The following is a 20,751-nucleotide window of genomic DNA, read 5'->3' on the forward strand; positions in this document are numbered from 1 at the left end:
GAGTCCATGAGGCCCAGTGGAGAGAGGCTGCAGACCCACTCACAGGCTCAGCTTCGGAGCCGAACTGTCTGCTGGGGTGGCTGTGCCTGCCCTGCCCGCGCTGACCCTCCTCTGTCCTCCCTGTGCAGGGCATCGGGTGCTACATGTTCCGCATTGACGACTCTGAAGTGGTGGATGCCACCATGCACGGGAACGCGGCCCGTTTCATCAACCACTCCTGTGAGCCCAACTGCTACTCCCGGGTCATCAACATCGATGGCCAGAAACACATTGTCATCTTCGCCATGCGCAAAATCTACCGAGGGGAAGAGCTCACCTACGACTACAAGTTCCCCATTGAAGACGCCAGCAACAAACTGCCCTGTAACTGCGGCGCCAAGAAGTGCAGGAAGTTTTTAAACTAGAACTTCTGTCAGCTGCAAGTGAGCCCTGGAGGGCTTGGGGTGAACCAAAACTTCGGCTGAGCCCCTCCGCAACTGCTTGGATGGGATGGAGAGGCTGGAAGCAGGAGTGAAGATGGGCTGGGCTCAGGGACCTGACTGGCAGCTGTGTTTGTCCGAGTCCACATCTTCATGTCTTGCATGTGCACACCCACCCTTGTGAGAGACACGGCGGCTGGAGAAGATCCTCAGTGTGGTTATGTTTCTGCTATTCTCATTTCCCCCTGCCCCCATATTTGTTTCTCAGAGTGGGGCTAATGAGTGGGAGAGGGGAGGGGAGGTCAGCCCAGGCACAGGGCAGCGACCATGGGTCCTGTCCCTTTTTGTCTCCTGGCTCAGAGCTCTCCTCTGAGGGCTGAGTCAGCAGTTGGGTAGCACAGAGTTTGAGTGAGCTTTTCTCCTGGGAAGAGGGGCTGTGTCTTGCTGACAGTTCTCCCCCCAGGGACTGGGTGTCTGCAAAACACTATCTATGAGCGGGAGGCTGCCCTGCCTGCGTGGGGCTCCGTGGTGCAGGGGGCTGGCTCAGCTGCCTTCACAAGGAGAGCAGAACAGAGCAGCCCCCAACTAGACAGAAGGGAGTTTGGCTGGCATCTTTCTCTGAAATCCCTGCCTGAGAGCAGGGGAACTCCTGGCATTTTTTGGCAGAGAGGGCTTGTGCCAACAGTTGGGGTGCTGTAAATCTTTGCCAGCAAAGGTTCCCACTTCAGCACTGCCCTCCCTGGTTGTGTGGGAGGGAAGTGCTCCTCTCAGGGTCTTGTCTGCAGCAACTGGCATCCTCCTCTGCTCAGCAAGCTCCTGGCACTGCCAGCCAGCGGTGTCTTGGCCACTGTGGCACTGGTTTGAGGGATGGGACAGAAGTCTTAAGGAGACAGGGGCGGTGCAAGGTGGCCCCGGGCTCAGCCACACACCGCTGTAGGGCAGGAGCTAGGAAGGAATGGTGTGGGGGCACCCGCTCTGCTCCGCCATGCCATGCTGTCCCAGGGCCAGGGGGGCAGGCAGAAGAGTGACCCTGGGCAGGTGCCTGTCGTGGTTCATTGTCTGGGTGTAGTCACGTGTTCCACGAAAGGCGTGGGAAGGGCACCAAAATGGAGCCAAAGTTCTCTGCAAAGACAAGGCCAAGCACCAGCCAACTTTGTCCACACAGCATCCCAAAACCCACAGGAAACGTGAGGTGGTGGCTCAGGAACCAAGCAGGGTCTGGGCGAGTCTAGGGACACCACCGTCCTGGTTGGAGTGGCGCAAGTCCTCCTCCCCACAGGGTCTGCCCTGTGCCTCAGAGCAAAACCCGAGAGAGAAGTGAGAGCCCCTGACAGCGACGACATTGGATTCTGCTCTGTTCTGTTTACAGTTTAGTATTTAAGGTTTTATAAATGTAAATATATTTTGTATATTTTTCTATGAGAAGCACTTCATAGGGGAAAGCACTTATGACGAGGCTTTTTAAACAGTGGTATTATCCTAATTTAAGAGAATCTCTTTTTAATGATTTTTTTATTTTCATAGGACGGTTCTAGGAAATACCTGGCTGGACACAGTCTGAGCCTTTCTCCAGAGGGGGGGTTTGCTTTAGTTTTGTTTTCTACTCTTGTTCTGCCTTTTTGACTTCAGTAACTGTCTCCAGGAGGGTTGGCTGGACCTTAAACTGTACTTGCCCCTAAGGACAGGGGCAGGAGGGAGATCTGCCCAGTGTGGGAGGAGTTTGGCTCTGTGGGAGGACAGTCTGTGCCCCGGGCAGGAGTCGTGACTCCGCCTTGTCGTGCACTAGCATCTGGCGAGGGTTTAAAAAGGAAAAGCGAGACAGAATGAGAGACGTGACCCTCGATGCCTCTTTTCTGGGAGGCCAGTCTGGGGCACACACCTCCTCCTTTAGTCTCTCCCTCAAAGGCAGATGGGTTATTCCGCGCAGAAGGGAAAGCAGGGAGCGCTCTTGCTTTCCAGAGCTGTTCCTGTGGGGTAGGTCAGCGGCCATTCCAGGAGCCGCTGGGTCCAAGGGCTGCTCTGAACCGGCACCGGCAGTTGGTGGGGAAGGGACTGGGTACACCTGCTGACTCCCCAGGTCTCTTAAAGGGGCACCCCAAATCTGCACCTCTCGGGTCTTGAGAATTCTTCTTCTGCCCTGAGAAGGAAAAACAGCACTTGGAGGGGTGCGACCTGCCAGTTTCCTTTCGTTATTGCACTGTGTGAGGATAATTTGGTGGTAACTGTTGAAAGCAAAGTCAATTGACGCTGCATTTGTTACTGAGATGATTTGATGCACTGACAGTTTGGGAACGCACATACCTTGAGGAGCCTGGAGAGTGCCTGCTCTGGGGATCTGGGCCCCGTGGCCCCGGGCATGGCTGCTCTCGGCCCTTTTCCTTCCCTGTTTCTGATGCAGAGTGAGGGCTCAGCCCTCCTTGTGGCAAAGCCCATGAATTTATCCCAGAGCTCAGCTCCGCCGCGCTGCTGCTGCCTCCCAATGTCCTGGCTGCGGGAGGGGGCTCCACTGGGAAGCGCTGCCCAGAGCCCACCCCATGTGGGGAGAAGTGGGAAGGAGGGTTGGGGGGAGCCCCCCAAGATCCAAGTGCCAGGCATCCTCCTCCCGCCAGGACCAGCCAAGCCGGCGGGCTGCCCGCTTTGCTGCTATTCCCGTCGCGGCTGCCTTGGCAGGAGCCGCTGTGGCCAGTGAAACTGTCTGTACCCCCAGGGAGCTGTGCCCGGGCTGTGGGGTGAGCGGCAGCAGGGCTGGGGCAGCCATGGCCGCGGGGACTCAGCCACCTGCCCGCCCTCGCCCCAGCTGGTCGGGAGCACCCAGCTCCCCATGTATGAATGTATATTTTATAAGGACTGACACAGATCATGGTATCTGAAAATACTAAAAAAGGAACCTTAGGGCGTTTATTTTTCTTTGTACAAAGCGACATGGGTTTTTTTTTAAAGGAGAAGCGGGTCATTGCAAAGGGCTGGGTATCTTTTCTTTCTGGTTTTCTTTCATTTCAAAGCAATACCAGGTTCTTCAGCAGGACGGTCTGTGCAGAATCATGCCATTCACCCATACACTGGTCCACTCTCGACACTCGCAAATTTTTTTTTATAACTATAAATACAGTATATATAGGAACTAATATAGTAATGCACCGTGTAATGAAGCCTAGTTCAGTATCGGTCCATGGCTTTTAATTCTCTTAACACTATAGATAAGGATTGTGTTACAGTTGCTCATGGCACTGGGAAAGCCTTGCTGCGCATTCCCACTGGCAGCCAGGGCAGGGAGCCAGGAGTGGGTGGCTCGGCCTTTCCCGGCCCTTCTTGTTACAGTCAGTAATTGTACAACTTGGTTTCTTCCTTTCCTTCCTCTCGTTTTGGTTATGAATGTTGGGGTACCACCTGCATATAGGGAAAATGTGCTCTGTGCTTTCCTGGTATCTTTTTAACGAGGTACAGTAGCTTCGTCTATCAGCCGAGAACTATACTTGTGGTGTTTCTTTTATTGAACTTACAGTCTCTTTAGTAACTACAGGTAGGTGAATAATTGTTAAAAAAAAAAAAAAAAAAAAAAAGCTCTGCAAAAGCAAGGTTATGTTCTAGAAATACATTTCTTGACAACTTATCATGTATAACAAAACAGTTTTTTTTCTTGTGTTCTTCCAAGCTTCTGGTTGTTTTTGTTGTGTTTTTTTTTTTTTTTTTTTTTTAAAAAGAGGAAACGTGTCTAAAGTACATCAGTGTTAACTCCCTGCCACAGGGAAGAAGGAAATACTTTAATAGTTTAAAAAAATGCTGAAAGCTCTGCAAAAGACTGAATGTAAAAATAAAAAGTGTACATAGTTGTAAAAATACAAAAAAACAAAGGAGTTTTTAAACATGTTTATTTTCTATGCACTTTTTTTTATTTAAGTGATAGTTTAATTAATAAACATGTCAAGTTTATTGCTGCAGAGGACTGCTCTCCATTTCTTCTTGAGGATTGAGAAGCTGCTTCTTCTCCAGGAAGTTCGCTGGGGACAAGAGCCCCTGGCCAGCACCGAGGGTTGCACAGCGTGTTCGGTGAGGAGCCCTCGGCTCCAGTGCACGTGGGGGGCACTGGCTGGGGGGCACTGGCCAGGTGGTGGGGCCTCATGCTTGGGCTGTGATAGGATGGGGCAGGGTGAGGTGGGGCTGGCAGTGTGAACATTAACCAACCCACAGCCTGCCCCTGGAGCCCCATCACAGGCCTCGGTGGCACAGAGGGCACCATGGCCACGGCGAACGACAGGGCTGTCCTGCAGACCATCTTTAACCCCAGCACCCCCTTTGGGGACATCCCAGGGTTGGATGAGGAGGAGGAGGACGTCGAGTTGGAAGGTGAGGCGACACTGCACTGGGTTCTCGCTGGAATTGGTGGAGGGGTCCCCATGGGGTGTGCAGGCAGACAGGGAAGGAGGCTCTGCAGGCTGGGAGCAGCTCCTGCCTGAGGCTGGACCTCACCACCTTGCCCTGTGCCTGTTCCCTCCCTGGACTGGAGGTGTAGGGTGGCAGTAAGGCTTGCACCTCGTGGGGTGTCCTGGTGCCACCACTTCCTAGCCAAGGGCTCCTGTTTGCACTGCCACAGTGGAAGCTTTTCCGTTGGAGCTGCTGGAGCAGGTGCGGGACCTGGAGCTGCAGGGGGTTTCTGCGGCCGAGTCAGGAGACGTGAGCACGGCCCTGGAACGGTTCAGCGAGGCCATTCGCCTGCTGCCTGAGCGCGCCTCGGGCTACAACAACCGGGCCCAGGCCCTGCGCCTGCGGGGGAACGTGGCAGGTGAGCAGCACAGGAGCGGGCGGTCCCCTGGTATCCCTATACCCCACCGACACCTCTGACCCCCTCACCAGGTGCCCTGCAGGACCTGGACACCGCTATCCGCCTGAGCTGTGGGCGCGGCCGTGCCGCTTGCCAGAGCTTCGTGCAGCGTGGCCTCATCCACCGGCTGCAGGCGCGGGACGAGGACGCCCGGCGGGATTTCGAGCGCGCGGCGCGCCTTGGCAGCGCCTTTGCCCGGCGGCAGCTGGTGCTGCTGAACCCATACTCGGCGCTCTGCAACCAGATGCTCTGCGAGATGCTGGGGCGGCTGCGCAACCCCGATGGCACCGGGAGCGAGTGAGTGCGCCGGGTAGAGCCATGCTCCCGAGGTGGCCTAGGCAGGCATGTCCTGGCTGCCGGAGAAGGTCTATCTCTGGTGTCAGAGATCCTGTTCCTCCTCCTGGCTGATAGCCGGGGACGTGAAGTACCGATGCGCCTTGCTGTGTTTGTCTTGCTGTGCTCCGCTCCCAATAAACCTCCTCCTGTCCCTGGCACTTGGGCTCCGCTTGTGGCGTTGCGGGCGTTGTGCTGCGATTCCCCACCGCGCACAGCCCCGCTGAGGTGGGTCCCTCGTGGGTGTGAGGCTGGGCCCCTCAGTTGAAAAAGGGAGATGGGGTGCACGGGGAGGTGCATCCCCTTATCCGGGCTGGGTGGTGTCCCGCCTCTCTCGTGTGCAGCCGGCCCGCCCCGGCGGCTGCGCGCAGCGGTCCCGCTCGGGGGCGGCAGCTGCGGGGCCCGGCGAGAGGGATGGATGAATTCTCGCAGCTCGGCCGGGCCCGCCCCTGCGCCGCATGCACGGCCCTGCGTGCCGGGTCCCAGGCGCAGAGCCGCACTGCAGACCGGGCTGGACACAGCAGCAGTGATGTCGCAGGTAAGGTGCAGCCGGGCCACAACCTCCGGCCCTGCTGTGCGCTGCAACACCGCGGGCCCCGTGCGGGGACGGCCGCATGTCCCTGCTTCAGCTGCCTCTCTCCTAGCGCTGAGCACGGCTGATATGCCATGGGGCGTCCAAGGGGCTGGCCGGGGGCTGCCCTTGCCCTCCTCCTGCTGCTCGGCCTCGCGGCGCTCTCCTCGGCAGGTGAGGCTGTGGTGGGGTCCGTTGCACAACTCCGGCAGCAGGACCCCCCTTCCAGCTCTGACGTGCCGCGGGCTCTCCGGCAGGGCTCGGGGAACTGGGCCCCACCATCGACGGGCAGCCGTGGGCAGTGCGCACGCTGCAGGAGGGGGAGAGCCATGCCTTCACCTGCCGGGTCCCCCAGCCAGTGCCCGGTGCCACACTGGCCTGGTACCTCAACGGCCAGAGGCAGGAAACCAACCTCTCGGCTGCAGGCACTGCCAGCACCCTCACCCTCACTGCCCGGCGCTCTGATCACCAGCTCAACTGCTCCCTGACCGACCTGGCCTCCGGGGAGACCTACAATGCCTCTGTCCTCCTCAACGTGCAGTGTAAGGTCCACAGCACTGGCCTGCTTCAGAGTGGGATGGGGGGAGGGTGTGTGGGGTCCAGCCCAGTAGAGGCTGGACACCATAACCTGCATCCATCACAGCCATAGCAGAGGAGCAGCTTGTCAGTGCCACACAGACAAAGCAGAAAGTGCTCCTGCACCCTGGCAAGACAAATGCTATTCTGTCCGTGTTGCCCCCATCCCTCCTGCCCATCTCACTGTCTCTGTTTTTTACCCAGATAAGCCAGAGATCCTGCGCGTAGGTGCCCACTACCAGGAGGTTGAGGGCTCTGGCCTCCTTCTGGTGCTCTTTGTGCTGGTGCAAGCCAACCCACCTGCCAGCATCACCTGGGTGGACCAGGATGGGCACGTGATGGCCAACGCCTCCGAGTTCCTCCTCCTGGGTGCCACACGCTACCCGGGGCTAACCAACCACTCACTCCACATCCGTCTCAGCAGCGTGGCTGAGAACTTCTCTGTCAGTGCTGCCAACAGCCTGGGCATCACCACCACCTCACTCCTACCCACAGGTAGCTGTTGTAGGGGTGGGCACAGCACAGCGGCTGTGTGGAGGGGTGCTGAGGGGGCTGCACTCCCTGTACAGGTCTGCTGGATGCCCGTGTGGAGCTGCCACTCCTGGGTGTTGCCACTGGAGCAGCACTGGCCCTGGCCACTCTGCTCAGCCTGGGCTCCTGTGCTGCTTGCCTGGCGTGCCGCTCACCCAAGCCAGTGCCAGGCCCAGGGCAAGCAGAAGGGAGCAGCCCGCCCAGCCGGTGCTCCCGTTGCAGTTGCTCTGAGCATCCGCAGCCCCAGGGTGCACGCCTGCCCCGCCAGACCCGGTCCCTGCCGCCTGACCTGCACCTCAGCGACCTCGCACAGGAGGATGAAGGTAAAACCCCTATGTACCAGCACAGCAAGGCACACAGGGCCACAGGTGCTTAGTGAGGGATAGATGTCCTGGCTCTTGCTCCTTTTCTGCCCTGCAGCTTCCCCCAGGGATGTGGGAGCTGGTGCCAGGGGAGAAGATAGTGCCCTGCCAGGGCTGGAGAACTCCCTTGTCCTCAACAAGCTTGGTGAGGGGGTGCAGGTGGGCGAGTGGCCCCCAAAAGCTGTGCTGTGGGATATTGAGCTCTGTGGTTGCCCCAAAAGGCAATGAGCTGTTTGTCCTACAGGCTTTGTCCAGCTCCCAGTGTCTGGGCGCATCTACAAAGTGCCCAGTGTAAGCAGCGACGAGATCTGGCTGTGAGTCGCGGTGCCCATGAGCCAGATGCCCGGCCCCAGGTACGTACCAGCCCCTGGAGCAGGGCAGCGAAGGGTGCCAGGGAGGCCGTTCTGGGAGGTGGGCGCTGAGCAGCCCTGGCTCTGTGCTACACTGCGTGCTGCAGGGCTCAGGAGCTGCCCTGTCAGCCAAAGCATGTTTTTATGTAGCTCATTAACTTTACCAATTAACTGTTAAAATGCATCAAAGCTCTTTATAGCCAGGCTCTAGCACTGTGATTCCTCCCAGGGTAAAGCCACGCACCAGCTTTGCTTTAGCAGGTTTGTGACTCACTTGCTGCATGATCCTCTCCACCCCTGCCCCTGCTGCTGTGACAGATGGGTGGGCAGGCAGTAGGACAGGGGCTGGGGAGAGTCATTCCAACAGCAATAAACTAAAACTCGAGCGTCTGTGTGGCGCTGTGCAGGTTATTTCTGCGTTGGGAGGAGATAAAGGGCTCGAGAATAGGAAAAGGGGGCTCAGTAATAAGGGGTAGAGAGATTCGAGATCCCCAGGTCAGACTAGGAACACCCTGGGCAGATCTGAGTGTTGTGTCTGAGCGTGGAATTTATTCCTGTTTGCTCCACCCTTGCCGTGTGTGCTCAAGGAACCTCCACTCCGCAGCACCTACAGCCTGACACTAGGAAAGGCTGGTTTAATGCTGAAGTCCTTGGGAACAAGTCAAAACCAGCCATTAGGCAGCTTCTGCAATAAAAATGAGTCAAGTCCTACTCTCCAAACACAGAACAGCCCAGCAATGTCTCCAAGACCCAAGGAGGCTTTTGATGTGCTGTGTGACATCTCACAGCCTGCTCTGGGCACATCTTTGGTGTCCAGCAGCAGACAGTGATCCAGGAGATGAGGGTTTAATGTGAAGCTTCAGGTAAAGCTCATCACCTCTGCCTCTGCCGCTTGTGAGGGTGGGTTGGATGGTGGGCTCCTGCCTTTCTGCCCATCAGCCAGGGGCTTGAAGTGCTGCAGGGAAAAGAATGTGCTCGTGCAAATATCCGGCTCCTGTTGCTCAGAGTAGACGCATATGAACGCACTGGTCACATCAGCTGTGTGCTCAGCAGTGCCCCGAGGAAACATGCTCTGGCTTGTGCTGGCCTGTTGAACAACATAGCGCCCCAGCCTGGCAGTGCAGCCAAGCTCCCTGCATCAGGCAGAGGCACCAGGGACAGGACCAGCAGTGAACACTTTCCCAGGGCCCACCAGCCTTTTGCACAAAGCCAAATAGGAGCTAGGCAATGCTGCCAGCTGGGTGAGCAGCACCTGGCTGGAGCTGCCTACCTGCGAGTTCTTGAACTCCGAGAAGAGGGAGAAGAGGACATGCAGAGGCTGGATCCGGCTCTTGTACACGGGGATGTCCAGAATAGCTATGGGTAAGAGCAGCAGCATGTGAGGGCACCTGGGCTGCACCCCTGTCAGGAAGAGCTGAGCTCCCCACTGACCACCATCACTTGGGCTTCTGCACACCAAGGACTGCAGCCCCCTGTGGTACAAGAGCCACTTCCCACTGAGGCAGAGGAAATGATCCCAACTGCTCGGGGCTGAGCCTCCAGCTAAAGCCCTCTGGCTTTCACTGAGAGAGCCAGGCCAGCAGCACATTGTGCCCCCAGCACAGCCTCCCCAGCTCACCACAGATCATGTCGATGTATTCGGTGAGGTCACAGCTCATCTCCGCAGTCGGGAGGCCCACCTGGAATAGACAGGGCCGTCAGCTCTGCTCCTGGACTGCAGGAGCCTGGGAGCACACGCAGGCCACTGGGGCAGCAGCTGGGAATTCCAGTGTTGGGCTGCCCCCCAACTTCTGGCAAGGGGGAAGTGGTGAGGAGGAACAAACCCGAGCAGGCTGAGCTGCAGGATGGAGCAGGCACCTGGCTTTCATGGCAGGTGGTTTCTAAGTCCGTGCGTTGAGCTAATTACCGATTACTCAGACAACATACCTTTCCCAAGAGCTCCTCAAATTCCGGTGACCATTCCTGCATCAGGGTCTCAATGTCGGGCATTGGCCTGCCAGGGAAGAGAAAAACAAACTTTAGGATCACATACAACCTTCCACTGCCAGATTGCGGTAAACTGAAGTCAGGGATCACCTGGAGTAATGGACTGTGGCAGGAGGTTTGCAGCGGTGCAGTTCACTGATACTTTCAATCCAGCTGTCAATGGCTTTGGGGTTTTTCTCTGCATTCTCCAAACTCTTCACTTTTATCTGCTGCTAAAAACACAAATATAAACCTGGAAGTGTTTGGGGGCTTTTTGGGAACCCTGTGTTCGCTCCTGATGAACCAGGGCTTCTCTCTTTTCCAGCTGCACTTTATCAGTGGATTTCTGCAGGCAAAATGCCAAGTAAAACCAGGTATGGACGACCAAAGGGAAGTAAAGCATCACCCGAAGGGAACAGACTCAGAGTCTACCAAAATTTGCCTGAAGCAAGGCTCAGATCCGTTGCAGTTTAAAGCTATGGATTAAAGCAAAAGGTTCATTTTTGCTGCTTTTAAAGTTAAGGTCTCAGTTGTGCCACAACAGTGGAGTCACGGAGACAAAAGTAAGAGTAAAATGCCATGGTTTCACTCCACGCAGTGTGCAGCAAGTGCAACCTCCCTCTCCCTGACTCACTGTGATGTTGTGCTGCTTGGAGTTCTCTGTCAGCCAAAGGGAGAGCACGGTGGGATCTGACTGCTTGGTTGAGGGCTCATCCAGGACCAGCAGGCCAAGGTTGTCAGGCTTCCAGTCAGGACGGGGAACCTGCAGGAGAAGAGAACCCTCTCTGCAGAGTCCAGGGGAGGTTTGTACAGAGCCTCTCTGTGAGCTCCCTCAGATACATGTACTCAGTACAGTGCTGCCTGAACAGCACGTGGTATTGGAGAAGGCAAAACCCAGCCCTTACCCCAGGTTACCTAAATGCTGTGTGAGAGGTGACTGAGCCACCGGGTGTACCTTTCCAGGTCTCTGCCTATTATGTCCAAGAGTGCAGTGACAGACCGGCCCCTGGGGCTGTCCAGGCTGGCCCCCGCCGCCCCCCGTGGGGCAGGACAGGGACAGGAACCTAAAGAAACTGTACCTTTAGGAACGCATCAATATCCCCAACGGCGGGAATAAAGTCTGGAATAAAAGGCTGCAGCTTGTGCTCAATCTCTATTGTTTTGGCGGTGTATCTGCAAAAAAACACCAGCACAGCATCTGTGACCGGGAACTGTGTTGCAGTAATTGACACAAAAACCCTTACACTCACCTCTTTATGTATTCAAAGAGGTCTTTGATTTCAGAAGACACTTGCAGGTAGTCAAAATCTGCTGGATTGAAGTCACTAAAGAAAGGAAGAGAGTCATGGGCAAAGATTAATGTGTGGCCCTATTTTGCCTTGGACCTTTGGCCAACAAAAGCACTTGAGAAGGACAGTTGTGATCATACAGCTCCACAAGGAGTTGTCAGCAGCAGAGCTAAGAAAGGGGCTAAGTGCTCTGCACAAAGGAAGACGTTGAGACAACAACGTGGTCAGCAACGGCTTTGGAGCTGAAAATGTTGGAAAAGGAGAAGGATTATCAGGAGCTGAGTGATGTGTTTGAGATGGTCCTTCCCAGGGCTCTGGCTGACCCCTTGGGTTGTTCCAGCCCTGCCTCTCCTTGGTACAGCAAACAGCGCCGGGGATTGGTTCATCACCTGGTGGAACCATCACCCCTGTGGCACTGGAGACAACTGCCTGTACCGATGCCCACGATCCCGCTCATCCTCGCGGGATTAGGGATCAGAGGATCAGCAGAGGGTCCCGTACGGCCCCCAGCAGCCCCGGTCCCAGCTCGTCCAGACGGTGATGCCGCTCACCCCTCCAGCGCAGCCCCCTGCTCCTCCGAGTCATCCTCCGAGTCGCTCTCGGACGAATCCTCCTCCGAGTCCTCATCGTCCTCGTCGTCGTCCTCGCTGGGGGCGACGGGGTGGGCCACTGCCTCCTCCTGGGCGAGAGAACCACGTTCTCACCGGGTGTCCCGGGGTGTCACTGGGCCGTCCCCCCTCCCGCCCTCTCGTACCTTCCCGCTGCCGCTACGCTCGCCGATCCCGCGCTCGGCGGCGGCGCCGGACACCGTGGGCCGGCGGGAGCCCCGCGGGCGGCCCGCGCCCCCGCCCGCGGCGAGCGGGCCCCGGGTTCGGCCTCGGGCAGCTCCAGGCTCTCGTCGTACGGCTGGTTCTCTACCGGGCGGGGCTACGCCGAGAGGCAAAGTCAGAGGCAGGGCGGCGCAGCGCCCACACCCACAGCCCGCCGGGTCCCCCCGTGTCCCCCCGGGTCCCACCTCCGCCCTCCCTGTGTCCCTCCGCGCCGCTGCCGTCGCCATGGCAACCCCACCCCCCGGCCGGCCAGAGCGGCCCCGGCGTGAGCGCGCCCCCTGGCGGGGGGGAGGAGTCGCTGCCCCGCCCCCCCCACCGTGACGACATTTCCGGGTGCGGACGTGGCGCGGCGCCGCCATCTTGCGGGGCCGCCCGGGAACCGGAGGGACCGAGCGCCGCTCCCGCCGCCGCCGCCGCCGCCATGGTAAGGGAAAGGCCTACCCGCCGCGGGGCTCGCGGCAGTCTCTGGGACAGCGCCCGGGCTCGGCGGGCCCGCACGCAGTCCGGCGCTGTAGTCCGCGGCCTAGCGGGAGGGAGCGCGGCGCTGCCGCCCGGGGCCGGCGGGGCCGCGGCAGCACGCTCCTGGTGTCTCGGAGCCGCGGTGCCTCCTGAGCCGGCTACTTCACGTTCGGGGTGTCAGGTGTAGCCGTGCGGGCGGTGCCCGCCTGCCCCGCGCTGTGGCCCTGAGAGCTCTGTTTCTCGAGGGGCTGCTCCGGCTCCTTTTCCCCGTGGCGGCGGTGTCGGGGTCAGCACAGACCCGCCGCGCACGGCTCCGCCCGCGGCAGGCAGTAGTGGTGCCGTGTTGGAGGGTTTCCGGTACTTTCTGTCCGTTTGGGGATTTAAAAGCTCTGAAGTGCAGAACAGTATTATTCTGATAAAGGTAATTAAGAAACTGATCTGTGAGAGGGAGATGTGGGGAGGAAGTCTGGGCAGACAGAGAGAAGGAAGACAAAGTGCAGCTGGCGAGTGATAACGCCTGCGAGCTGCCCGGGAGGCACCCGAGGCCTGTGGGTGATAACCGGGCCTTCATCAACCTGGCTGTGCTGTGCGTGTGGCACTGGGGGACGTGTCACATTTCACAGCGTTCTTGTGTGTAGTAAGCTGGGGCAGCCTTATGGAAAAGTCCCTCTCCTGGAGCCTCCCCTAATGCTCCTGAGGGTTGTTACACCTTGGTGTGTGTGAAATCGGGAACGGGTTCATTTGCCTGACAGGAGCTCTGAGTTTAAGGTAGGGACAGAACATGGAATGGAGAGAGAGAAAAACAGAGGTGTCTCTGCTCTCGGCATAGTTGAGTTCCTAGTCACAGAAAAAGATATAAAATCACATTCTGAGTGCATGCAGGTAAGGTGTGGTGGGAAGTGATCCTTTTCATGGGCCGGGCTCACCCGCTCCGCTTGCCCAGGTGCTGTTGGCAGCCGCCGTGTGCACGAAGGCGGGGAAGGCCATCGTGTCCCGGCAGTTCGTGGAGATGACCCGCACCCGCATCGAGGGGCTGCTGGCAGCGTTCCCAAAGTTGATGAACACAGGGAAGCAGCACACGTTCGTGGAGACGGAGAGTGTGCGGTACGTCTACCAGCCCATGGAGAAGCTCTACATGGTGCTGATCACCACCAAGAACAGCAACATCCTGGAAGACCTGGAAACACTTCGGCTCTTCTCTAGAGTGGTAAGGATCTGTCACTCGGTGACGTGGCTGTAGCCTGGAACGGCACCATTGTGGGGCACCTGTTTCTGAACTGGTGCTGGAGCACTGCCTGCTTCTACCCAGCAGCTTGGTGTTCCAGAGCTTCCCTTCCTGACTGGGAAGAAAGCGCTGAAGTTTTGGTGGTAATTTTGAACTTAACATAAGAAATCCTCAGTTGTAGTTTAGCTGGTGAGACCAAAGGACTGATTGTAATTTAGCATTAAATGTTTTCTGTATTATTAACCTAAGACTTATATTCCTTCAAAAAGTAACATGATGTTACAAGTACAGCTACTTTGCAGGGATCCTGAAGGAGCAAGTTTGTCTCTTCATACAATCTACATACAAAAAGTATCTTCAGGAATTCTGAGGGCCCTAGCATGGAGTTGGGCTCCTCTGAGTGTTACAAAGAAGCTGAGAGGTTCCCTAAGGATTTTAGTGTGGAAAAACTAATAATGGCAAAATTTCGTCTTGTTTATCAACAACCTAATGGTACCCAGAGCAGCAGAAGGGTGAACTGGTCTTGGGAGGGTCAGCACTGCTGTGACCTCTGGGATGGTAGAAAGAAAGCGTTTCCACAGTACTCTCTGTGGGTACTTCTTTAAAATGTTCTCCCTTGCTAGATCCCTGAATATTGTCGAGCTCTGGAGGAGAATGAGATCTCTGAACACTGCTTTGACCTGATCTTTGCCTTTGATGAAATCGTCGCCCTGGGCTACCGCGAGAACGTAAATCTGGCGCAAATTCGGACCTTCACTGAGATGGACTCCCATGAGGAAAAGGTGTTCCGGGCAGTCCGAGAGGTGAGCACGGACACCTGTGAGCTTGGCACAAGGTGCCATGTTTGGGAAATGCCGCCTTTGTTATATAGAGGTGTTCCTCCACTTTGGTGGGGCCATACAGTTATTTAGCTTTTCTGTAAACTTGTATCCTGTATCTATCTAAACCTGTATCTTGTTTCCTTTTTCTTGGCAAGGGGTTTGTGGGCAACTGTGCTTAGTTTCTGTGCAGGGCAAGATTGAGGTTGTAAAGCTCCCTCAGCCTCTCGTCTCTTCTTTCAGACACAGGAACGCGAAGCAAAAGCTGAGATGCGCCGTAAAGCAAAGGAGCTGCAGCAGGCAAGGAGAGATGCGGAGAGACACGGCAAGAAGGCGCCTGGGTTTGGGGGCTTCGGCAGCTCGGCCGTGTCTGGGGGCACGACGGCAGCAATGATCACAGAGACCATCATTGAGACCGAGAAGCCCAAAGTGGCACCAGCACCAGCCAGGTAGGGGGACAGCAGGTGGCAAACGTTCTCTGGAGCCAGCAGTGACTCAATCTATGTGCCCAAAGAGAGCTTCTAACATAGAGTCCTCATCTCTGTAACTATCAAGGAGCATTTGTGCCATGTACCACAGTGACACCCCTCATAGTCTCTGGAATCTTGGATGAGCAATGAGTTTCCCATTTTGTGTGAGAAAAAGGAGTCCCAACTCCTGGTAATACATAGAATGGAATCCAGATCTAAATTATATCTTAGCACACCTGACACGTAAGACAGTAGTTCTGTGCATGTTCTCCCCAAAAAAGGGTGCCAAAGTAAACGATGTGGTGTTGGGATGGTCAAGTTATAGTACTTGAAGATAACCAGGAAGGAGGAACCTGTTGCAGTGATCTGACTTGGCCTCTGTTTAGACCTTCAGGTCCCAGTAAAGCCTTGAAGCTCGGCGCTAAGGGGAAGGAAGTGGACAACTTTGTGGACAAGCTGAAATCAGAAGGAGAAAATATCATGACTTCTGTAGGCAAGCGCTCTGCGGAAGCAGCCAAAGTTCTCGCTCCTCCTGTTAACATGGAGAGGTGAGTGCTGCCCTTGCTTTGGAAGTGGTCTCCTCACAGCTCTCCCTGTGTATGGCCCTGGGAGAGAGCCTCCTTGTTCCTTTTAGGCTTTTTCCTGTGCTTCCTTACCTTGTAGCTAAAACAGTTGGTGAGCAAAATCTGGGAAAGTATGGCAGCAAAAAAGTAAATAGCTGGTTTGATTAGGCATTCTCTTAACTAAAATGGGATGTCCATCCATTACTGAGCTGAGGTTGGGAATTTTCCTGTGCCTTTTGCCTTCAAATAGCTGCTGTTTTCCCTGTTTACCTGCCTCATTTTACATGCAGCACTTCAGAACCTTTTAGTGCCTGGAGTGCTGTGGCCTGACAGAGGGGATTTGAGTGACCACCATGTTGAGATGCTGCATCAGTGCTGTTTAACTGGGGTCCCATCCCCTGCGGAGCCATATCCGTGGATTCTCCTGCCCCTGAGTTCACCTGTCAGAGCAGCATTAGCCCCCAGAACAGCTGGCCATGATGTTCTGTTCAGGAGCCCTTGCTCAGTATACTCAGCTTGTCCTTCCTGAGCACTGATCTCCCTGCTGCCTGGGAGATGAGCGTAGGACTTGAGCTTTTTCTCTGTCTGTCTAGTGTGCACATGAAAATAGAGGAGAAAATCTCCTTGACTTGCGGCCGTGATGGAGGATTGCAGAACATGGAGCTGCATGGCATGATCATGCTGCACATCTCCGATGAAAAGTTTGCACGGATTCGTCTTCATGTAGAAAATGAAGACAAGAGGGGAGTGCAGCTGCAGGTAAAGTCTATCTGGCGTCCCATGCTGTTGAACGTGCTTTTGTTGCTTTCCAGGGGAAAAAAACCTGGAATACTTGAGCATGTTACTGTCCTATATTCTCATCCAAGCTTTCTCAGCAAATGTATTGGAAATGGGAGTACTCGGTGCAGGGCTAGTCATGCTCCAAGGATTGAAGTTCACTGGAGAAATGCGGTCTTGGTGCTTGCCATACTGCTGTTGGAACCTTATCTGCCCAGCAGTGCACATCGGCATGCTGGGTGACCTCACTTGGACTTTGCCGCAGCCTAGTGTGTTGCTTGGTGCCTGTTGGTGTGATGTCAGTTGCAGCTGTGGACTGGGAGTGGGTGAACAAACTTCTGTACCAATGGGGAACGAATTTATTCTCTCTGGAGCTGTTTCTTCCTGGGGTCACTTGTCCTGTCACTGCTGTCCCTGGGATGTTTGCTGGAGCATTTGATCACAATCGGCAGTAGCAGCTCAAAGGTTCTTGGGAGATTTGTCCTTCCCTTTTTCTGTGTGGCGATATTGATCCCTGGAGGTGGTACTGCTTTGACACACTCTGGCTCACCCCTCACCAGGGACTTGTCTGTACATCACTGACTGCAAATCCACTTCCAGCACATCCCATGGGCAAGTTTCTAACAGTGCTCCCCTGGGCATTGCTTTGAGTGGAAGATGAGGCCAAACCCTGTGCTGGCTCCTGCTTTTCTAGTGGAACTTAACAGTGATTTGCAGAAATCCTCTGCTTCCAAAAAGCTGCTCTTGCTCCCAGTCGTGAAAGTGTGTTTAAATGAAGTTTGGCTGCTGACACGTATGTGCGTTAAGGTTGCTGAGGGAGGTTGTAGTGTTGTGGTTTCATGCTGTTTTTCCCAGCAGCATTAGGTTGATTTTTTTCTTCAAGAGAAACACGTACTGTGGATCTTCAGTATGGTCTTTAGGATTTGAGGAGTTAGGTTGTTCTGTAAGTATCAGCCCAGGACATGCATTGCTAGAGTCTCTGGCGCAGTGACTTGTAAGAATGGCAGTGGTGTGGATCCTTCTTGTCAGATCAGCATTTCCTGGAAGGAATCCCAAGTTGATAAGCAGGTGTGCTCCAGATGGACTTCTGAGCCAGGAGCAAGCCTGATGTGTGTTTTGCAAAGAAAAACACTCTGTGTAGGCCTGTCCTGGTAGAACCTGCATCACCTACAGTTTTGTCCTTGGGCTTACCTACAGCCTGGACATGTGTTCTTCTTTCAGACTCACCCAAATGTGGACAAGAAGCTCTTCACTACAGAGTCACAGATTGGTTTGAAAAACCCAGAGAAGTCATTCCCTATTAACAGCGATGTGGGCGTGCTGAAGTGGAGGTTGCAGACCACAGAAGAGTCTTTCATTCCGTTGACAAGTGAGTGCGGGTCTGGGAGCTAGGGTGAAAGAGGCTGATGTTTGTGGGCTGCTGGTTTGTATCCACCTTGTGGCAGCTGGGCTGCCTGGAGCATGCACAGTGTGAGGCGTTGGAGATCCTGTGTGTATCCAGTGGATAGTACCTGCCCTCAGCAGTGTGCATTTTTTGAAATGCTCTCAAAAAAACTAGCTTTTCTTAAAGTCAGAATTTCTTGGGGATGACTTCGCTGGGCATTTCAAAGTAAAAGCCTGCTCCATGTGGAAGGCCTGTGTGGTTCACACACTGTCTCTGTGCCCTTAGTTAACTGCTGGCCCTCAGAAAGCGGGAACAGTTGTGATGTTAACATTGAATATGAGTTGCAAGAGGAGAGCCTAGAGCTGAACGATGTGATCATCACCATCCCCTTGCCGTAAGTAACATTCCTTATCCGGGCAGCACTAAAGAGTCTACCTCCTTCTCCTCGCTGGTTCATGGGTCTGGTCAAGCTGACAGGTATTACAGGCAGTTTCTTAGCTCTGTGCAGGGAAGTTATTTTCACTTCTTGTTGCCTGCTCTAGGTCTGGTGTCGGCGCCCCAGTGATTGGGGAGATTGATGGCGAGTATCGCCACGACAGCCGGAGAAACCTCCTTGAGTGGTGCCTGCCAGTGATAGATGCCAAAAACAAGAGTGGCAGCCTGGAGTTCAGCATAGCAGGGCAGCCAAACGACTTCTTCCCGGTGCAAGTCGCCTTCGTTTCCAAAAAGAACTATTGTAACATACAGGTATGGTCACTGCTGGAGCTCCACGAGCGTGAAGTCACTCTTACCTCGGTCCCTGTCTGACTTACACTGGCCGTGCTGCAGCGAAGCCTTGCTGTCCCACTGGCCATGGCTGAGGGGTTGACATTAACTTGCTACTGAGATAGCTGGATTTGGGAGTGCCAGCAGACAGCATATGCAGCTGACACCTCCCAGAGCTTGCCTGCAGTTTCAGTTGTGTCTTCGTTCCTCTGAGTAATCATTACATCCCCTCAGACTTCATTAGAGAATCCATCGGCCTTGGAGCCAAAACACTGCTCGGCATATGACTGTCTGCCCCCACTGAAGTGTAGCCAGCAGCTGCCATTTCACTCCTCAGTGGAAACACAGTTACCATAGAAAATCACTCCCCTCTTTCAGGTTTCCTGGGAACAAAGATCTTTGTTTCAGGGCTGAGTTGTGGTTCAAAGGCACCGGGTCATTCTGCCCTCATGACCGTTCTGCTGTTGGGAAGCGCAGCATCACTGTGGTGGGGAGAGGGGTTTGATGCTGAGCTAACACTGCCTGTTGTCTCCACAGGTTACCAAAGTGACCCAGGTAGACGGGAACAGCCCTGTAAGGTTTTCCACTGAAACCACCTTCCTGGTGGACAAGTACGAAATCCTGTAATGCTAGACGTGGGAAAGTGCAAAGGAAGAAATTTTTTAAATTAAAACAAAAAAAGAGACCGACGTTTATTCTGAATGTTGGGAATGCCGCAGCCCCCTCTGCTAGGACGTGTGGCTCTGTCTGCCATCTGCAGCGTTCCTGAGTCACAGACACTTTTGGCAGAGAATTGACATGCTCGTGAGGGGAAAGGCCACAGATTTCTTTGGCAGATTTTTACGGGCCGGCAGAAAAGCAAGATCTCCGCAGAGAGCCTGACTTTGATGTGTTCCTTCCTCCCCTGGCGACACCCGGCGCTCAGCCCCAGAGCCGATCAGACATCGTTCTCTACCCTCTCAAAGCGTCACATGCTGTTCCATTGTTGGTGCTTACATTTTGATTTCTCCTCGTCCTCCAGCTCTCGTTTCCATTGAGGAAAGCAGGCACTAAGAGAACGTGTGTGGGGTTGCCTGCTGCTGCTCTAGACCCTTCCGTCTGGTGGAAGCTGAGCAAGTTGCCCTTGGCCTCAGAGGTGGGGGGATCATGGCAAGGGCACTGAGTGGGTAAGAGGGGCCAGGGTGCCCCACACGGTTACTGCTGTTCCTCCAGCCCTGCTGTGCTGCGATGGCTCAGCTCCAGGTGCTCTGGCCCCTGCTACAGGGGGGAGAGCTTCCATAGGGCACTGTGTCCTCGCTGTCTGCCACAGCTGCTCTTGGGTCAGGTTTTGGAGGAGGTTTAGTTAGGTTAGAACCAGCTTCTTGTCCTTTGCAAGGCCTTTTTTGGCGTCTGGGGAGGCAAAACGCTTTTCCTGCCTGGGTGAAAGGAGCTGAGCCTGGGTAACTGCTTGCTTGTTAGAACCTGTCCCAAACCAGTGTTTGTTCAGCGCTGGTAGGTGGAGGAGAAGGAAATGCTGGTTTCCAGGAAAGATGGGGGGCTGATCTGAGCCGTTCCTCCCCCCCCTGCCTCACCAGCATTATTTGCCTCTTCTCACAGACCTGTGCTCCCGTCACAACTCATCTCACCTGTGTGGCTGGGACCTGTCACAAGCATCACCTGCCCCTGGGCACACCTCACCTCTGGCCAGAGGGCCTGTGTGTGCATGTGGAAGGCAAAGGCCCTAAAAGTGTATGTACTGTGCTCTGTGAGAGACAGCCAGCCTGTCATGGGCCCCTGGGGTCCTCTGCCAAAGAAGTCCGTGGTCTCTCCTCTGGTGGCAGCACCTGAGAGAGAACTCAACCCTGATCCTGTCCAGGGAGGGCAAACCCTCCTCCCTAGCAAAGTAGGCAATGAATCGCTAGTAACCCGGTCCTGTTCCAGAGCTGCTTCTCTGTATGATTTTTAAAATGGAGTTGAGGTTAGTTCAAGCATCCAAGGAGCTTTTTTTTTTTCTTACATTTGTTGGAGGGTGATATTTAAACCAAGCTGAGATCTCCCCTTTTTGTAACCCCATATGATCCTGGCCTAGGGAATAGAGCACATTCCATTGTACACAGAGAATACTGAATCTTTAATCAAATAAAGTACTGTCAAAGGAGCTGGCTGGGGGTCGTGAGGTCCTTCCGGAGCCGGGGCTGCTCAGCCCAGGCCTCGCGGGGGCGGGACGGGGCCGGCACCGGGCGGGGCGGGGATACGGCCGTGGCAG

The 20,751-nt window shown here is 55.2% G+C and overlaps 5 protein-coding genes across 12 annotated transcripts in view; 4 read left to right on the plus strand and 1 right to left on the minus strand.

The window, feature by feature from the left end:
• KMT2A (lysine methyltransferase 2A) overlaps nucleotides 1-4,357 on the plus strand; it is a 41,025-nt gene extending 36,668 nt beyond the window's left edge. For both annotated transcript variants that reach the window (XM_050323254.1, XM_050323255.1), the window contains exon 36: nucleotides 129-4,357. In XM_050323254.1, the coding sequence (XP_050179211.1) occupies nucleotides 129-404 (276 nt within the window). In that variant the 3' untranslated portion in view covers nucleotides 405-4,357. The remainder of the gene's footprint in view (nucleotides 1-128) is intronic.
• A 243-nt stretch (nucleotides 4,358-4,600) lies between these two features.
• TTC36 (tetratricopeptide repeat domain 36) lies at nucleotides 4,601-5,732 on the plus strand. Its single transcript, XM_050323264.1, has 3 exons — nucleotides 4,601-4,763; nucleotides 5,011-5,199; nucleotides 5,271-5,732. The coding sequence occupies exons 1-3, from the start codon at nucleotides 4,655-4,657 to the stop codon at nucleotides 5,537-5,539; spliced, it is 567 nt and encodes a 188-aa protein (XP_050179221.1). The 5' UTR covers nucleotides 4,601-4,654; the 3' UTR covers nucleotides 5,540-5,732.
• A 109-nt stretch (nucleotides 5,733-5,841) lies between these two features.
• Nucleotides 5,842-10,567, plus strand: TMEM25 (transmembrane protein 25). 7 transcript variants are annotated; one of them, XR_007629877.1, is made up of 7 exons: nucleotides 5,842-6,109; nucleotides 6,400-6,684; nucleotides 6,923-7,213; nucleotides 7,288-7,572; nucleotides 7,670-7,770; nucleotides 7,856-7,964; nucleotides 10,252-10,567. XR_007629877.1 is itself a non-coding variant. In XM_050323261.1 (7 exons), exons 2-7 carry the CDS (start codon nucleotides 6,238-6,240, stop codon nucleotides 7,927-7,929), a joined length of 1,101 nt encoding a protein of 366 aa, XP_050179218.1. In that variant the 5' UTR covers nucleotides 5,870-6,109; nucleotides 6,216-6,237; the 3' UTR covers nucleotides 7,930-8,351. The 7 variants fall into 7 exon arrangements, 5 of the variants coding, with proteins under 5 accessions (XP_050179217.1, XP_050179215.1, XP_050179214.1 ...); XM_050323261.1 differs by lacking the exon at nucleotides 10,252-10,567 and adding an exon at nucleotides 6,216-6,316 and having other exon boundaries at nucleotides 5,870-6,109; nucleotides 7,670-7,756; nucleotides 7,856-8,351; XR_007629876.1 differs by having other exon boundaries at nucleotides 7,670-7,964.
• IFT46 (intraflagellar transport 46) lies at nucleotides 8,489-12,272 on the minus strand. The gene is given in 12 exon segments (XM_050323263.1): nucleotides 8,489-8,916; nucleotides 9,232-9,317; nucleotides 9,580-9,640; nucleotides 9,888-9,954; nucleotides 10,038-10,159; nucleotides 10,561-10,689; nucleotides 11,006-11,099; nucleotides 11,177-11,251; nucleotides 11,767-11,894; nucleotides 11,970-12,047; nucleotides 12,050-12,142; nucleotides 12,231-12,272. Coding segments are annotated over 12 exon segments (1,071 nt in total). The 3' UTR covers nucleotides 8,489-8,820.
• On the plus strand, nucleotides 12,254-20,643 carry ARCN1 (archain 1). Its single transcript, XM_050323256.1, has 10 exons — nucleotides 12,254-12,469; nucleotides 13,448-13,711; nucleotides 14,353-14,532; nucleotides 14,791-14,996; nucleotides 15,404-15,565; nucleotides 16,174-16,339; nucleotides 17,579-17,726; nucleotides 18,027-18,135; nucleotides 18,284-18,488; nucleotides 19,044-20,643. Exons 1-10 carry the CDS (start codon nucleotides 12,467-12,469, stop codon nucleotides 19,131-19,133), a joined length of 1,533 nt encoding a protein of 510 aa, XP_050179213.1. The 5' UTR covers nucleotides 12,254-12,466; the 3' UTR covers nucleotides 19,134-20,643.
• Nucleotides 20,644-20,751: the final 108 nt, after the last annotated feature.

This window comes from Myiozetetes cayanensis, unplaced genomic scaffold, assembly GCF_022539395.1.
Source record: "Myiozetetes cayanensis isolate MyiCay16 unplaced genomic scaffold, myiCay2020 scf29, whole genome shotgun sequence".
Lineage (NCBI taxonomy): Eukaryota > Metazoa > Chordata > Aves > Passeriformes > Tyrannidae > Myiozetetes > Myiozetetes cayanensis.

Bases quoted from the DNA above. Each gene is read 5' to 3' on its own strand.
- TMEM25 (XM_050323257.1), top strand. From the start codon at position 5,986: ATGGATGAATTCTCGCAGCTCGGCCGGGCCCGCCCCTGCGCCGCATGC. The intron at 6,110-6,399 runs GTAAGGTGCAGC...GCTCTCCGGCAG, and splicing joins CAGCAGCAGTGATGTCGCAG to GGCTCGGGGAACTGGGCCCC. The intron at 7,214-7,287 runs GTAGCTGTTGTA...CTCCCTGTACAG, and splicing joins CACCTCACTCCTACCCACAG to GTCTGCTGGATGCCCGTGTG.
- ARCN1 (XM_050323256.1), top strand. The intron at 17,727-18,026 runs GTGAGTGCGGGT...CTGTGCCCTTAG, and splicing joins GTCTTTCATTCCGTTGACAA to TTAACTGCTGGCCCTCAGAA. The intron at 18,489-19,043 runs GTATGGTCACTG...TTGTCTCCACAG, and splicing joins AGAACTATTGTAACATACAG to GTTACCAAAGTGACCCAGGT.
- TTC36 (XM_050323264.1), top strand. From the start codon at position 4,655: ATGGCCACGGCGAACGACAGGGCTGTCCTGCAGACCATCTTTAACCCC. The intron at 4,764-5,010 runs GTGAGGCGACAC...GCACTGCCACAG, and splicing joins GGAGGACGTCGAGTTGGAAG to TGGAAGCTTTTCCGTTGGAG. The intron at 5,200-5,270 runs GTGAGCAGCACA...CCCCCTCACCAG, and splicing joins CCTGCGGGGGAACGTGGCAG to GTGCCCTGCAGGACCTGGAC.